The 14,723-nt window shown below is 54.6% G+C and overlaps 3 protein-coding genes across 3 annotated transcripts; all 3 read right to left on the reverse strand.

Annotated features, from left to right (window-relative positions):
- Positions 1-1,055: 1,055 nt before the first annotated feature.
- Positions 1,056-2,722, reverse strand: LOC118520782 (metallothionein-2). The gene is made up of 3 exons (XM_036068948.2): positions 2,569-2,722; positions 1,959-2,024; positions 1,056-1,291 (listed from the first exon to the last, which is right to left on the reverse strand). The coding sequence occupies exons 1-3, from the start codon at positions 2,594-2,596 to the stop codon at positions 1,200-1,202; spliced, it is 186 nt and encodes a 61-aa protein (XP_035924841.2). The 5' UTR covers positions 2,597-2,722; the 3' UTR covers positions 1,056-1,199.
- Positions 2,723-5,718: 2,996 nt separating this feature from the next.
- LOC118520783 (metallothionein-2-like) lies at positions 5,719-7,382 on the reverse strand. Its single transcript, XM_036068949.2, has 3 exons — positions 7,228-7,382; positions 6,619-6,684; positions 5,719-5,951 (listed from the first exon to the last, which is right to left on the reverse strand). The coding sequence occupies exons 1-3, from the start codon at positions 7,253-7,255 to the stop codon at positions 5,860-5,862; spliced, it is 186 nt and encodes a 61-aa protein (XP_035924842.1). The 5' UTR covers positions 7,256-7,382; the 3' UTR covers positions 5,719-5,859.
- A 3,828-nt stretch (positions 7,383-11,210) lies between these two features.
- On the reverse strand, positions 11,211-12,174 carry LOC118520780 (metallothionein-2). Its single transcript, XM_036068947.2, has 3 exons — positions 12,018-12,174; positions 11,652-11,717; positions 11,211-11,470 (listed from the first exon to the last, which is right to left on the reverse strand). Exons 1-3 carry the CDS (start codon positions 12,043-12,045, stop codon positions 11,379-11,381), a joined length of 186 nt encoding a protein of 61 aa, XP_035924840.1. The 5' UTR covers positions 12,046-12,174; the 3' UTR covers positions 11,211-11,378.
- Positions 12,175-14,723: the final 2,549 nt, after the last annotated feature.

Consider the following 14,723-nt stretch of genomic DNA (forward strand, 5'->3'; position numbering starts at 1 on the left):
CCACAAGGTCTGGGCCAGGCTCTCCCTGGGAAACAGTGGCGGGGACACCAGCCCAGTCACACTGCGGTGAGGTTTGCATAGTATGAGCCCCCAGGGGGCTGGCCACCCTTTCAGTCTGATTTAGTCTCTACAAAGACACTTCCCACATCCTGCAGGGCGAGGCCTGCCCCCCCCTCCCCCCCCACCCCCGTCGTCTGAAAGGAACCAGGTACCTCCAGGTTCCCTAGGCCCCCAGTTCAGGCAGTCATATGTTGGGGGGGTTGGCTTCAAATTCCAACCGGGATGGAAAGATTTCCTGGCAGAGGCTCATTTAATTTCACTAAATGCTCCATGTGACTGCCTCAGTGGATGGCAACGTTAGGTACTTATTAAAACCCAGGTTCCCTGGCCCATCTTACACCTAAGAAATCGGAATGGGGGCTGGGAAGGGGAGAATGGGACCGTGAGTGGCACTCTCGACCTCTCCAAGTGATTTAGAGTGCAACCAGGTCGCAAGTCAGGGAGATGAATGAGACACATAGTCTCTGTTCTCTTCTTTCCAAAGTGACCTTAGAACATCCCCTTACACGCTGGCCCACCCTTGACCCCCATCAGGGTCGTTGTTCCAGTTGTCCCCTCTGACAGGGATGCAGCTCTCCGTGCGAGGTCTCCTCACTTGGGCTCACCCAACAGCATTCTGTCAGAGCCACTGTGATTTTTCCATTCAGTAATGATCTCTCCTTAGCAGTCTGGAGGCGCCATGTTACCCCAACACTGAGAACCAAATGCCTACGTAGACATTCACTCTGTAGATGGCTATTGAGTGAATAGAGGCAGCGAACAGATACACACGAAGGGCGGGGACGCTCTAGGTGGCGGAGGAAACCCTGTCACAGCTAAGCCAAGAAGAGTCAAAAACCAAGAGCTCAAGGAGGTGGAGCAGGCCAGACCCCAGGAACCTTGCCCTGCCCCCACTTCCCATGGCCACCCCACCCCTAACCTCCCCCAAACCACTTTCCCCTGCAGCCCAATTAGAACCAAGTCCCATCCTCCCAACACACCACCTGACACTTGGAGCCAGAGAGTCTAGATAAATTTATTGTCATTCAAAGATTTCATAGAAACGGGAATGTAGCAACTGGGTCCGGGGAGCATGAAAAGTAAAAAACTGCAGGTGTGTACACGTGGCTGTGTTTACATCGGGCGCGGGCTCCCCCACATCAGGCACAGCAACTGCACTTGTCCGATGCGCCTTCGCAGATGCAGCCCTGGGCACACTTGGCACAGCCCGCGGGACAGCAGGAGCAGCAGCCTGGGGCAGGAAGGCCACAGGGTCAGAGCAGACATGGCCAGGGACCCCCCTTCCTAAGAGCAGGCCAGCCCAGGCCTTGCCCCCAGCCTCGGCGGACCCTGGCTTGATGGCAGGCTGTGTCTAGACAACTGAGTCCTACCCACGGGGAGAAGGCTGCCCTGCCCCCATCTGATTCCAGCACAGGGCAGAATGCCTGGAGACACAGTGACAGGGCGTCCAGGGACAATGTAGGCCCCCCAGAACCATACATCTTGATAGAAAGTCCTCAAGATCAGAGAGGGGGTGCCCCCTGCCTAGCAGCTCCCGGGGGGGGGGGGGGAGCACGGAAGCTCTGGGCTGTCCCCACAGGAAAGGGCTACAGCAGGTCAGAGAAACCACACACGGTCACCAAGCTCATGTACATCAAGTGTTCAGGACACTGGAGGGTTCAGAAGGCTGCATCAGGAGGCAGGAGACCTAGATCCGGGCCTCAGTCTTCCTATTCTAGGATGAGGCTGGGACTCAAATCACCTACATGCTCTTTCGGCTCCAATTCTGAGGCAGGGGCTCAGGGCAGGGGATGCAGAGAGGCTGGGTCACTGGCCTGCTCCCGCCTGCCGAGCTCTGGGCTCCCCCCGCCCACCCAGCCCGGTCCCCAGCTCCCCACAGAACACCCCACCACACTCACTCTTCTTGCAGGAGGTGCATCTGCACTCCTTGCATTTGCAGGAGCCGGCGCACGTGCAGGAGCCACCTGCAAGGGAGAGAAGGAGGAGCAGGGAGCAGGGGGGTGATGTGGGGGCCGCAGCAGTCGGCCAACAAGCTGCCCCAATCTCCCGCCTCCTGTCACTGCCCAGCCCTGGGAGCCCTTTTCTCACCCAGGGCAGGTCATTAAGGGAAGCCCCACTTTCTTCTGGTGCTAGGAAAGGTAGGTCCCTTCCAGATTTGACTGCACAAGGAGGGTCCCAGGCTCCAGGCTCAGCCCAAGCAGGCCGGGTTGGGGGCCAGGGCCCTAGGTCTTGAACCCCGAGGATACAATGTCCCCACCTGCCATCAAGTCCCAGGCCAGCAGCCCCCGACCGACAGGGGACCTCGACGTGACCGCAGTACCCTCAACTCTAGACTCGAGGCACGGAAATGCTCTCCGGAGCATGGCCAGGGACAACGCACAGCACGTGCTGACTCCGGGAGTCCCCTCCAGCTCCAGCTCCAAACCCCCGCCCCTCTAACCCCGAGGACACGCGCTCCGGGCCCGGGAAGCGTCCCCCCCCTAAGGCTCAGAGCAGGGGGTTCCTTACCGGTGGAGCAGGAGCAGTTGGGGTCCATTTCGAGTCGAGTCGAGGACGGAGGTCCAAAGCAGGCGACACGGAGAGACACGGCTGCGGGCTGGAGGCGTGGTGGAGCCCCAGCGCCTCGGGCTCACTTTATAGGCGGAGCGGGCGGCCCGGGCGCAAAGGCCCCGCCCCCGCCCTTGCACCCGCCCCGCCGAGAGCGCGCGGCGCGCGGCGGCCTTGGCCGAGTTGTGTGCACCTGGCCGGGCCGGGCGCACGAGTCCCCGAGGGCGACTGGGCCCGCTGCGCACCGCGCCGAGGGGCTGCGCGCCGGGCGACACGCCGAGTCCCAGCCTCCCTGCCCGCCCCCTGTCGGCTCCCCGAGGTCGGCAGCCGCCCGTGTTCCCGGGTGTTCCGAGAACCCAGTGCCTGGGTCCTCGCCGCCTTCCCCACCCCGGGCCCCGTGCACGTGTCCCCGGGGTCGCCCTTTCCTGGAGCCCGTGTGCAGCCCCGGCCTCTCCCTCACGACCTGGGCCTGGGGAGGGGGGCCGGTGGAGGGTGGGTGTGCAGAGAGACCTGAGAGAGTTGTGTGCAGAGAACGGGCGGTGGATGTGCCCTTTGCCTCCTTTGGCCTGTCTTCGTGTCCCCATATAAGGGCTGGGCTTTCAGGCCCTGTTATATTGTACACCGTGTGGCGGACACAGACCTCTGCCTCTTAACGTTCTGCATGCCCGAACGGTTATATGCGCGCGATTGTGCGGGCCTTCTTTGCATTAAAACTAGTGCTCCCCACTCCAGGAGGTTCCCAAAGGGTAAGATACCCAGAAAGGAGGAACCCTTTTAGGGGACAGGGAGGCTTTAAATAACAAAATAAGAAAGTGGTTATTTCCCTTTCAATATTCCAAGAATTACATAGCATTTAGTGACCTCCTCTTCGTCCTCCTCCGCTCCCAGACAGGCATTGCCTGTCTAGGTCCCTATTTTGGGCCCTCCGCTGCAGCTCAGACAACAACGCGGTGAGCTCGGGCTTGGGGTTCCCTTCCTTTCCTTCTCCCCACCAAGGCAAAAGGGATGTGTGGGCACGTTTGTCCTGGTGCTCCTTTGCCTAAACTTTCTAGGGACTCTCCTCAGCCCTGCCCATTCACCCCACTCAGGGTGGAGGTTCCCAAAGCATGGATGCTACACCCCCCACCCCCGCCAAGGGATCCTTTTAGGTGATAGGCCAACCTGGCATCAAATAACAAAGCAAGACAAGTGGTTCTGTCCCTTTCAGTATTCCTGAGAACTACATAGCGTGTAGCCTGTTCTGAGTGTCGCTTATCACTCGGTTCTTTGAACCCCAACAGCAATCCTAAAGGGGGGACATTAGTTATGAGCCAGTTTCCCAAAGTACACACAGCGCAAGGAGCTATTTGACTTTGCTTAACCTCTCTGGAAATTGGCACAATCACTTCAGCCCCTGCATGTTCACTCTCTCATGGTTCCTCTACAGATCAAATGACCTAAAGGATGGGAAAGACTCTTGTGTCTATCCAAATGCTGTGGCAGCCTCCTGTCCTGAGGGGCTTATTGCTGGTCATCCACACTCCCTCTTGTCCCAGCTCAGCAAACTTCCAATCCCATCTCTAGCCTCCAACCCAGAGTAATGCTTCCAAGCCAACGGGCCTTTCCCTGGAGCTTGTTGGGAACTAGAAGTAGTCTCTCTCCACAAATCTCAGTGTGAATAGAGTAGTTACCGTAATGGCCACTGTTTATTAAGCCCTAGTTAGAAGCCAGGCCACTATCTCATTTAATTTCCCACATTGCAAAGTAATCTCCTTTTTATACATGAAGAAATGGAGGCTCAGCAAGTACCAACCACTTGCCTAGGTCAGATGGCCAGAAAGTGGAAAAGTCGGCTGTGACCTCACCAAAGCCCACGCCCTGGACACACACTGCCTTCTGAAATCCCCTTTTTACACCAGGCACCTGCCGGCAAGCCTGGTCCTGACTCCGGACCACATGACTCCCTTTTCCCTTTGATCAAACATCACGTAGCATTTCCCTCCACAAATAGCCAGGGGGACTAACTGTTGGCATTAATTGCAAGTCACTCAGGGCCTCACTCCTGCCTAATAAACACCACCACGGCACTCCAAAGCGCAGAATCGGCCATCACCGTGCACAGGCAGCCGTGAAGTATTTCAGCTGGAACCAGTTCTCAGGTACCCTCCTTCTTGCTGGGAAATGGCTGAGCACCAGCCAAACCCGATGGATCCCCTGTGGGGATGTTGAGGACAGTGCTACTCAAGGTGGTCCACACACCTTGTGAATTGTTTCTAGTGCTCAATGCACACCCTCAATGAATAAATGCGTACTTTGCAATTTTTAAATTTTGTTATTTTGTTCCTCATATACTTATTGAAATTTGTTGAATCAAACCTGGGGTTTGGGGCACCTGGGTGGCTCAGTCATTGGGCGTCTACCTTCGGCTCGGGTCATGATCCCGGGGTCCTGGGATTGAGCCCCACATCGGGCTCCCTGCTCAGCGGGAAGCTTGCTTCTCCCTCTCCCACTCCCCCTGCTTGTGTTCCCTCTCAAAAAAAACTGGGTTTTGCATATTATGCCTGTTAAATTTTTTCTTAGCAATTTATTTCGCCAAAGTTTAAATCTGCGTTAGAAAATAAAAATTGGTCCCTCAAGTGTTTTAGAAGCAAGCCCTGTATAGAAGTCTTAAAAGTGTGGAATTGGATTTCATCCCAAGTACTTTTCAAGATTTTGAGTAATCTCTACACCCAACGTGGGGCTTGAACTTAGAACCCGGAGATCAAGAGTTGCACACTCCGACTGAGCCCGCCAGGTGCCTCTTGTCTGAGTATTTCTGAAGCCTAACATTGCTGAGGACCTAAGTTTGGCAGGGAATCCTGAGAGTAAAATAGAAGTTGAGAAGTTCTAGATCAACACTTCCAAGGAGAAGAGAGGGCAACTGTGTCGGCCCCATACCCTTATGTCATCCTGATACATTCATCTTCAGCCAAGAAAACTGATGGAGAGGTCACCTGACTTGCATAAGGCAGTTTATTAGGGGCCAATCCTTGAGTCCAGAACCCAGGTCTCTGTACCAGGTCCAACGCCCACCCCAGCCACGATGGGTTTGAAGTCCTTATTTCTAAAGCACGCAAAGGAAAACAGCCAGCATAAATTCAACAATTTTTATTATAACTCATGTACTTCATAGAAACAGGAATGTAGCAAACGGGTCAGGTAGTATGAAAAATGTTTTAAAACTGCAGGTGTGTACACGTGGCTGTGTTTACATCGGGCGCGGGCTCCCCCACATCAGGCACAGCAACTGCACTTGTCCGATGCGCCTTCGCAGATGCAGCCCTGGGCACACTTGGCACAGCCCGCGGGACAGCAGGAGCAGCAGCCTGGGGCAGGAAGGCCACAGGGTCAGAGCAGACATGGCCAGGGACCCCCCTTCCTAAGAGCAGGCCAGCCCAGGCCTTGCCCCCAGCCTCGGCGGACCCTGGCTTGATGGCAGGCTGTGTCTAGACAACTGAGTCCTACCCACGGGGAGAAGGCTGCCCTGCCCCCATCTGATTCCAGCACAGGGCAGAATGCCTGGAGACACAGTGACTGGGCGTCCAGGGACAATGTAGGCCCCCCAGAACCATACATCTTGATAGAAAGTCCTCAAGATCAGAGAGGGGGTGCCCCCTGCCTAGCAGCTCCCGGGGGGGGGGGGGGAGCACGGAAGCTCTGGGCTGTCCCCACAGGAAAGGGCTACAGCAGGTCAGAGAAACCACACACGGTCACCAAGCTCATGTACATCAAGTGTTCAGGACACTGGAGGGTTCAGAAGGCTGCATCAGGAGGCAGGAGACCTAGATCCGGGCCTCAGTCTTCCTATTCTAGGATGAGGCTGGGACTCAAATCACCTACATGCTCTTTCGGCTCCAATTCTGAGGCAGGGGCTCAGGGCAGGGGATGCAGAGAGGCTGGGTCACTGGCCTGCTCCCGCCTGCCGAGCTCTGGGCTCCCCCCGCCCACCCAGCCCGGTCCCCAGCTCCCCACAGAACACCCCACCACACTCACTCTTCTTGCAGGAGGTGCATCTGCACTCCTTGCATTTGCAGGAGCCGGCGCACGTGCAGGAGCCACCTGCAAGGGAGAGAAGGAGGAGCAGGGAGCAGGGGGGTGATGTGGGGGCCGCAGCAGTCGGCCAACAAGCTGCCCCAATCTCCCGCCTCCTGTCACTGCCCAGCCCTGGGAGCCCTTTTCTCACCCAGGGCAGGTCATTAAGGGAAGCCCCACTTTCTTCTGGTGCTAGGAAAGGTAGGTCCCTTCCAGATTTGACTGCACAAGGAGGGTCCCAGGCTCCAGGCTCAGCCCAAGCAGGCCGGGTTGGGGGCCAGGGCCCTAGGTCTTGAACCCCGAGGATACAATGTCCCCACCTGCCATCAAGTCCCAGGCCAGCAGCCCCCGACCGACAGGGGACCTCGACGTGACCGCAGTACCCTCAACTCTAAACTCGAGGCACGGAAATGCTCTCCGGAGCTTGGCCAGGGACAACGCACAGCACGTGCTGACTCCGGGAGTCCCCTCCAGCTCCAGCTCCAAACCCCCGCCCCTCTAACCCCGAGGACACGCGCTCCGGGCCCGGGAAGCGTCCCCCCCTAAGGCTCAGAGCAGGGGGTTCCTTACCGGTGGAGCAGGAGCAGTTGGGGTCCATTTCGAGTCGAGTCGAGGACGGAGGTCCAAAGCAGGCGACACGGAGACACACGGCTGCGGGCTGGAGGCGTGGTGGAGCCCCAGCGCCGCGGCCTCACTTTACAGGCGGAGCGGGCGGCCCGGGCGCAAAGGCCCCGCCCCCGCCCTTGCACCCGCCCCGCCGAGAGCTCGCGGCGCGCGTCGGCCTTGGCCGAGCCGTGTGCACCTGGCCGGGCCGGGCGCACGAGTCCCCGAGGGCGACTGGGCCCGCTGCGCACCGCGCCGAGGGGCTGCGCGCCGGGCGACACGCCGAGTCCCAGCCTCCCTGCCCGCCCCCTGTCGGCTCCCCGAGGTCGGCAGCCGCCCGTGTTCCCGGGTGTTCCGAGAACCCAGTGCCTGGGTCCTCGCCGCCTTCCCCACCCCGGGCCCCGTGCACATGTCCCCGGGGTCGCCCTTTCCTGGAGCCCGTGTGCAGAGGCCTCTCCCTCACGACCTGGGCCTGGGGAGGGGGGCCGGTGGAGGGTGGGTGTGCAGAGAGACCTGAGAGAGTTGTGTGCAGAGCACGGGCGGTGGATGTGCCCTTTGCCTCCTTTGGCGTGTCTTCTCCGTGTCCCCACATAGGGGCTGGGCTTTCAGGCCCTGTTATATTGTACACCGTGTGGCGGACACAGACCTCTGCCTCTTAACATTCTGCATGCCCGAACGGTTATATGCGCGCGATTGTGCGGGCCTTCTTTGCATTAAAACTAGTGCTCCCCCCAGCCTGCCGGGGCACCCCACTCCCAGCGGTTTCCAGAGGGTGAGATGGGTATCTCCTCTCAAAGATGCTAGGGAGACCTGGCTCTACATAACACAGAAAAGTAGTTATTTCCGTGTCAACATGCTGAGAATTAAGTAGCATTTAGTATGTGCCAGGCCATATTATATTCACTTTTGATTTGTGTACCCTCACAAAGACCCCAAAAGGGAATTACTATTACTTTTGAGCACTTTTTCGTAATGGATAACTACAACACAGAAGTCTAAGTTACTTGGCCAAGGTCCCACAGCTAGGAAGTTACACTCTGATGAATCCTGTCAACTTTCTAAGGGAAAGAGAAGGTCCATGATAAGCCTGACTTTGGCCTGGCAATGTCTACACTTCTCCACTGCATGAAACCTTTCCAAGAAGAGTAGGTGGCCACATCAACCATGAGTAGCAAAAAAAGTGATCCGTAAGTGAAATATATATAGTTATAAATTCTTATACACTGGATATGCTTTTGTGGCTATTTTCTATGTCTAGAATAAGACTGATTCTCATTTTCAGTAAGGATAAAAAGTTTACTTTTCATATAAATTAAAGAAAATATGAATCATTTCAAAGTATAATGTTAAAATATGGTGTAGGTGGTAAAACAATTGGTGGGTGTCTTTTGGTATCTGATATAAGGCACAGAACATCTTCCTTGTGGCTTTATACCTGTAATGGGGATCACAATTGTGTGGCGGAGATTGAATGATGCTCTCTGGCCTATAGGTCATGTTCTTATGTGGTTGATAAAGACCACACAGGAAACATAACTGGGCACCCCAGCCTGGGCTTATTTGTCTGGAGGGAAATAAATACCCCTTATGCTACACATAATAATAATAAAGTAATAGCTAGCACCCCAGGCCTGGCTTATTTGTCTGGAGATAAACAAATACGCCTTATGCTATGTATAATAATAATAAAGTAATAGCTAATATTAATAGACCACTCATCACGTGTCTGACACTGTTCTAAGTTCTTCACACGTATTAATTCACTCAGTTCTTTGAGACAGATACCTTTTTTACCCTTTTTAGAGCAGAGGAAGCTAAGCCAGAGAGGTTTATGTCACACAGCTGTAAGCGACACGGGTGGGATTTGCACGCACGTGGGCTGACTGCGGCATCATGGCTTCACCCACCATCCCGCTCCACGACTTCACGTGAAAGGGAGGACACTGAACGCCTGGCACAGAGGCAGCGTGGGAAGAGCACCGAGTTGGCAGTTAGATCCTCTGCATAGCTCTGTGACCTCTCTGGGCTTCTGTTTCCTATCTCTCAAGCTGGGGCACAACTGGTCCATCTCCAAAGGCTCTTCCACCTTTGAATAGTGAGAAGCAATATTTAGCACCTAGTGACATCATCATCAGCCAGCTATGGACAGGGCATGAGGCCGGCTTTATAGGTTCAGACCCCTGACTAGGAGCTGTGTGACCTCGGGCGGGTTGCTTAACCTCTCTGAAGACAGCACAATTGCTCCAGCCCCTGCATGTTCACTCTCTCACTGACTCCTGCGGACCAAATGACGTGAAGGATGGTAAAGACTTTTGTGTCTGTCCAAACGCTGTGGCTGCATCTTGTCCCTGGAGACATCGTGCAGGAGGTACCCACCCTCCCCCTAGCATCATGTCAGCAGATTTCCAACCCCATCCTTAACCTCCAACCCAGAGTAATGCTTTCTAACTAATGACCCTTTCCCCAAGAGCTTATTGGGATCCAACAGTATTCTGTCTCCACCAATGTCGGACATAATGACCACTGTTTATTAAGCCCTGGCCAGGAGCCAGGACAGTCATTTAATCCCCATATAGAGATAGAATCTCTTTTCTACACAGGAAGAAATGGAAGCTCAGTGAGGATGAGCAGCTTGTCCAAGCTACTTGTTGCAAAGTTGGATGTGAACCCAGGCTGCCGGACACCAAAGCCCACGCCCTGGACACACACTGCCTTCTGAAATCCCCTTTTTACACCAGGCACCTGCCGGCAAGCCTGGTCCTGACTCCGGACCACATGACTCCCTTTTCCCTTTGATCAAACATCAGGTAGCATTTCCCTCCACAAATAGCCAGGGGGACTAACCGTTGGCATTAATTACAAGTCACTCAGGGCCTCACTCCTGCCTAATAAACACCACCACGCCCTCCAAAGCGCAGAATCGGCCATCGCCGTGCACGGGCAGCCGTGAAGTATTCCATCTGAAACCAGGTCTCAGGTACCCTCCCTCTTGCTGGGAAATGGCTGGACACTTCCCTCCAGTTCCCTAGTCCCTGTGTTGGTTTCAAGTTGCCAAGGACAACTGGATTCTGGAGGGACAGAGTCCAGCCTGACCAAGGGAGGAACTTCCAAAGATTCAGAGCCAAGTCACACCAGGGAGCTCTCGGGGGTACAGGGTGTCCCGTCAGTGGTGCAATGGCGGGGAGCAGGCCAAGTGCCCTGTGGGGAGGGATATCCAGGACGGCGCTCCTCAAGGTGTGTGGTCCATGACACTGGGGCATTGGTGAATTCTCTCTCTAGTGCTCAGTGGACACCTTCAGTGAACATATATATGTGCAGCGCTTTATTAAAATCCCTAATTTTACTTGTTCTTCATATATTCATTGAAATTATGTGTGCTCAATCTAAAAACATGGGCTTTATATTGTTCTTTTATGGCATTTTCATGAAATTCGTATGTATTTTTTACCAAGGTTTAGTGTGGGATGGATAGAAAGTAAAAATCGCACCTTTACCACAGGTAATTTTTTTAGAAGCCCCAGGTAGGATTCGAAGGTGACTACCTCCTGTAGTCATTTTCAAGCCTGGAATCCATGAGGAACTGAGGTTGGGCAGAGAAACCACGGAGCATAAGAAAAGTCTGGATCGACAGGGCACCTGCCTGGCCCAGTCTGTAGAGTATGTGAGTCTTGACCTCTGGGTCATGAGTTCAGGCCCCACACTGGGAATAGACATTATTTAAAAAGTAAAATTGGCACGAGAACAGAGGGCCAGCCCCCAGGCCTTTATATCCTCTGGCATAATGCCCTTCCATTTTACAGAAGGCGAAGCTCTGTGAAGTCACCTGGCTTGCCTTAAGGCACTCAGTTTCTAGAGAATTAACATTTGTGTCCAGAAAACAGGTTTCTGCAATTCCCGTCGAATTCCCCACCCTAGCCCCGGGGGGCACGCAAAGAAAAACAGAGCGAGAATAAAAGTCGACAGCTTTTATTATAATTCACGCATTTTGTAGGAAAAACAAAAAAGAAACAAGGAATGTAGCAAACGGGTCAGAGTTGTACCCAAAACAAAAAGCACCAAAAAAACACTGCAGGTGTGTACACGTGGCTGTATTTACATCGGGCGCGGGCTCCCCCACATCAGGCACAGCAGCTGCACTTGTCCGATGCGCCTTTGCAGATGCAGCCCTGGGCGCACTTGGCACAGCCCGCGGGACAGCAGGAGCAGCAGCCTGGGGCAGGGAAGGGGAGGGCAGCGATGAGCGCTGGGCACACACGATTAAGGATTCGGGCGGTCCGGGACAGGGCGCGCTGTGGAGGCAGCACGTTCCCTCCCCCAGCTGCAGGATTCCCCTCGGGGTATAGAGGGTAGGGGTGGGTAGTAGGGGGTGTAGGAGCAAAGATTTCACTCACTCTTCTTGCAGGAGGTGCATCTGCACTCTTTGCATTTGCAGGAGCCGGCGCACGTGCAGGAGCCACCTGCAAGGAGCAAGGCAAGCGGTGAGAACTGTCCCTGGACCCGAACGCGGGAATGCGTGCGGGTTCCCACAACCAACCCCTGGGAACCGGGACCCAGCTATGAAGTCCGACCCCTTATCGGTAGAAGCGGGCGGTGGGCTGGGGTGGGTGCCTCGATGAACCTAGAGAGAGGTGCACCAAAAAGCTTTGGAAAACAGCAGTTAGCAGCCCCGAAACTAAGTGGCCAGGAAGAGAAGGGGGCGTCAGAGACTGCTTCTCTAGCTCTGAACGGACGCGCGGCCCCGGCCCGGATCTCCTTACCGGGGGTGCAGGAGCAGTTGGGATCCATAGCGAGAAGAAGCGGTGGTGGAGTCCGGCGACAGCGGTCCGAGAACGAGCTGGCACTTCGGGGAGCCGTGGCGCAGCGCGGCGCGCCGGGCCGCCTTTATAGCGGGAAGGAGCCGGGACGAGTGCAAAAGCCCGCCCCGCCGGCCGCTGCCTGCACACGTCCCGCGCTGCCTCACCCACCGCCGCGCGGCGCACGGCGCTGTGCACACGGCCGCCAGCCCGGGTTCCCAGAAGCCGCCTCCGTGAGCCCCGGGCCACCCCGCACGAGGGAGGGCCGGGTGCAGAGCGGGGACGCCGCGTGCCTGGTGGCCGGGCCGTGTGCCCAGCACCCGGCCCCCCCCCCGCCCCCCCGCCCTCCGGGTCTGTGCTTGAACTCGTTTGTCTCGGAACGGGGACTGGGACGGGGATGGGGGGGAGGGGGGGAAATAAGCTGGGAGGGGGTGGGGAACGGGTCTTGGGGACTCTGCTTGGACAGAAAAATCGGTTGGAAGTGCAGACAGATTACAAAAACCTCTTTGTACCTGTCAAGACTTAATAATTTTAACAGCATAGTAAGCCCATGGGGTGGATGGTTATGGAAAACATACCTATCCAGGGTATATGGAGTGCTTTATTGTGTGATTGTGTGTTATTGTGTGTAATCTGCCGGCTCTCATTTAATCCTGTAATAACTGTTAAAAAGAAAATCACAGGCCCAAAATGGTGTCACTTAGACCAAGTCACCAAAGTGGGCTTAATACCTAACCTAACTGCAGTTTCAACCTCCCCCAGAAATGTAAGTCTTAGGGGTCAATCAGGAATTTTCTGATCAGCACGCAGGAGGCAATCTGTCACCAGGGTCCTATTTCCCAAAGGAAGATGAAGTGATCCACCTAATAAGACCCCTGCCCTTCCACCTAAGGGAAGGTGACCTTGCCTACAACAATCCTTTCCTTTTCCCTTGCTCCTAACTTCTTGCCCCACTCTCTTTCCTATAAAAACCTTCCACTTTGTACAACTCCTCAGAGCTCCCCTCCACTTACAGATGGGATGCTGCCTGATTCATGAATCATGCAATAAAGCCAATTAGATCTTCAAATTTACTAATTTTTGTTTTTATTTTATTAAAATATTTTATTTATATATTTGACAGAGAGCAGGAGAGAGAGCGAGAGAAAGCACAAGCAGGGGGAGCAGCAGAGGGAGAGGGAGAAGCAGGCTCCCCACTGAGCAGGAAGCCTGATGCAGGGCTCGATCCAAGGACACTGGGATCAGGACCTGAGCCAAAGGCAGACGCTTAACTGACTGAGCCACCCAGGCGCCCCTGAATTTTGTTTTTAAACACAACCTTGTGAGGTAAGGACTATCTCTTATTTTATTTTATTTTATTTTATTTTTTTAAGGATTTTATTCATTTATTTGAGAGAGAGAAAGTGAGAGAGAGCACAAGATGGGGGAGAGTCAGAGGGAGAAGCAGACTCCCTGCTGAGCAGGGAGCCCAATGCGGGACTCGATCCCAGGACTCCAGGATCATAACCTGAGCCGAAGGCAGCCGCTTAACCGACTGAGCCACCCAGGCGCCCCAGGACTATCTTTTATTTTAAAGAGGAGGAAATGGCAGCCCAGAGAGGTTAAGTAACTTGCCCAACGTCACAGAGCTAGTGCATAGCAGAGCCTGGTGATTCAAATCAAAGCATCCAGCAGATGTTAAGGATAGATCATCTAAGGGTAGACATCACCAACAGGGGAGAGTAAGGATCAATAAACCAAGAGCCGGGGCGCCTGGGTGGCTCAGTCGTTAAGCGTCTGCCTTCAGCTCAGGTCATGATCCCGGGGTCCTGGGATCGAGCCCTGCATCAGGCTCCCTGCTCAGCGGCAAGCCTGCTTCTCCCTCTCCCACTCCCCCTGCTTGTGTTCCCTCTCTCGCTGTGTCTCTCTCTGTCAAATAAATAAAATCTTAAAAAAAAGAGAGAAAGAAAAGAGAAAGAAAGAAAAAAGAAAGAAAAGAAAGAAAAGAAAGAGAAAGAAAGAAAGAGAAAGAAAAGAAAGAGAAAGAAAGAGAAAGAAAAGAAAGAAAGAAAGAAAAGAAAGAAAGAAAGAAAGAAAAAGAAACTAAGAGCCTGGTGTCAGGAAACTCAGAGTCATGGGGGCAGCCCCATGGGCGCATAGGGAAAAGTGACACCAGGGTCCTGGCTAGGATGGAGGTTGCCTTCAGGGACGGGGAAGCAGAGAGGGGGAAAGTCAGTCCAGCCTGGAAGGAGGTGGGCCAGTGAGGTAAGGAGGGTGAGATTCAAGGAGTTGTATTCCAGCCTGCAGTTGGAAAGTTGGCATTGCCCTGGAACATTTGGAAGGGAAAAGCCCACAAGAACTTTCTATCCCCGTGTAGCGGAGGGGAAGAGTGGAGGTAGCATCCAGTTTCCTCTCTGAGGGGGCACACCCTGCTTCACTCTGTGGGTCTGGCCGCTGGGTAACGGATCTTAAATCATCATCCTTGGAATGCCCAGAGTGTGTCATCAGAGGAGTCAGCAACCTTTGGTTGCTGGAAGTTTCTGGGAAGCTTTAGGGAATGCCAGTTGCTGCAGCAGGGACTTAAGTGAGGAGGCGGGAGAGGACAGGCTGTTCTCGTAGCATGTGTTGTAAGGTCCTGTGGAAATGTCTTCAATGTCTCAAACGTCACTTCCTCGGGAACCCGTCCTGAAC

The sequence above is a fragment of the Halichoerus grypus genome, chromosome 15 (genome assembly GCF_964656455.1).
Source record: "Halichoerus grypus chromosome 15, mHalGry1.hap1.1, whole genome shotgun sequence".
NCBI classification, from domain to species: Eukaryota; Metazoa; Chordata; class Mammalia; order Carnivora; family Phocidae; genus Halichoerus; species Halichoerus grypus.

Coding starts and splice junctions, on each gene's coding strand:
- LOC118520782 (XM_036068948.2), bottom strand. CDS start 2,596: ATGGACCCCAACTGCTCCTGCTCCACCG. Junction 2,025..2,568: donor CAACTGCTCCTGCTCCACCG/GTAAGGAACCCC, acceptor TCTCCCTTGCAG/GTGGCTCCTGCACGTGCGCC. Junction 1,292..1,958: donor ATGCACCTCCTGCAAGAAGA/GTGAGTGTGGTG, acceptor TTCCTGCCCCAG/GCTGCTGCTCCTGCTGTCCC.
- LOC118520783 (XM_036068949.2), bottom strand. CDS start 7,255: ATGGACCCCAACTGCTCCTGCTCCACCG. Junction 6,685..7,227: donor CAACTGCTCCTGCTCCACCG/GTAAGGAACCCC, acceptor TCTCCCTTGCAG/GTGGCTCCTGCACGTGCGCC. Junction 5,952..6,618: donor ATGCACCTCCTGCAAGAAGA/GTGAGTGTGGTG, acceptor TTCCTGCCCCAG/GCTGCTGCTCCTGCTGTCCC.
- LOC118520780 (XM_036068947.2), bottom strand. CDS start 12,045: ATGGATCCCAACTGCTCCTGCACCCCCG. Junction 11,718..12,017: donor CAACTGCTCCTGCACCCCCG/GTAAGGAGATCC, acceptor TGCTCCTTGCAG/GTGGCTCCTGCACGTGCGCC. Junction 11,471..11,651: donor ATGCACCTCCTGCAAGAAGA/GTGAGTGAAATC, acceptor TCCCTGCCCCAG/GCTGCTGCTCCTGCTGTCCC.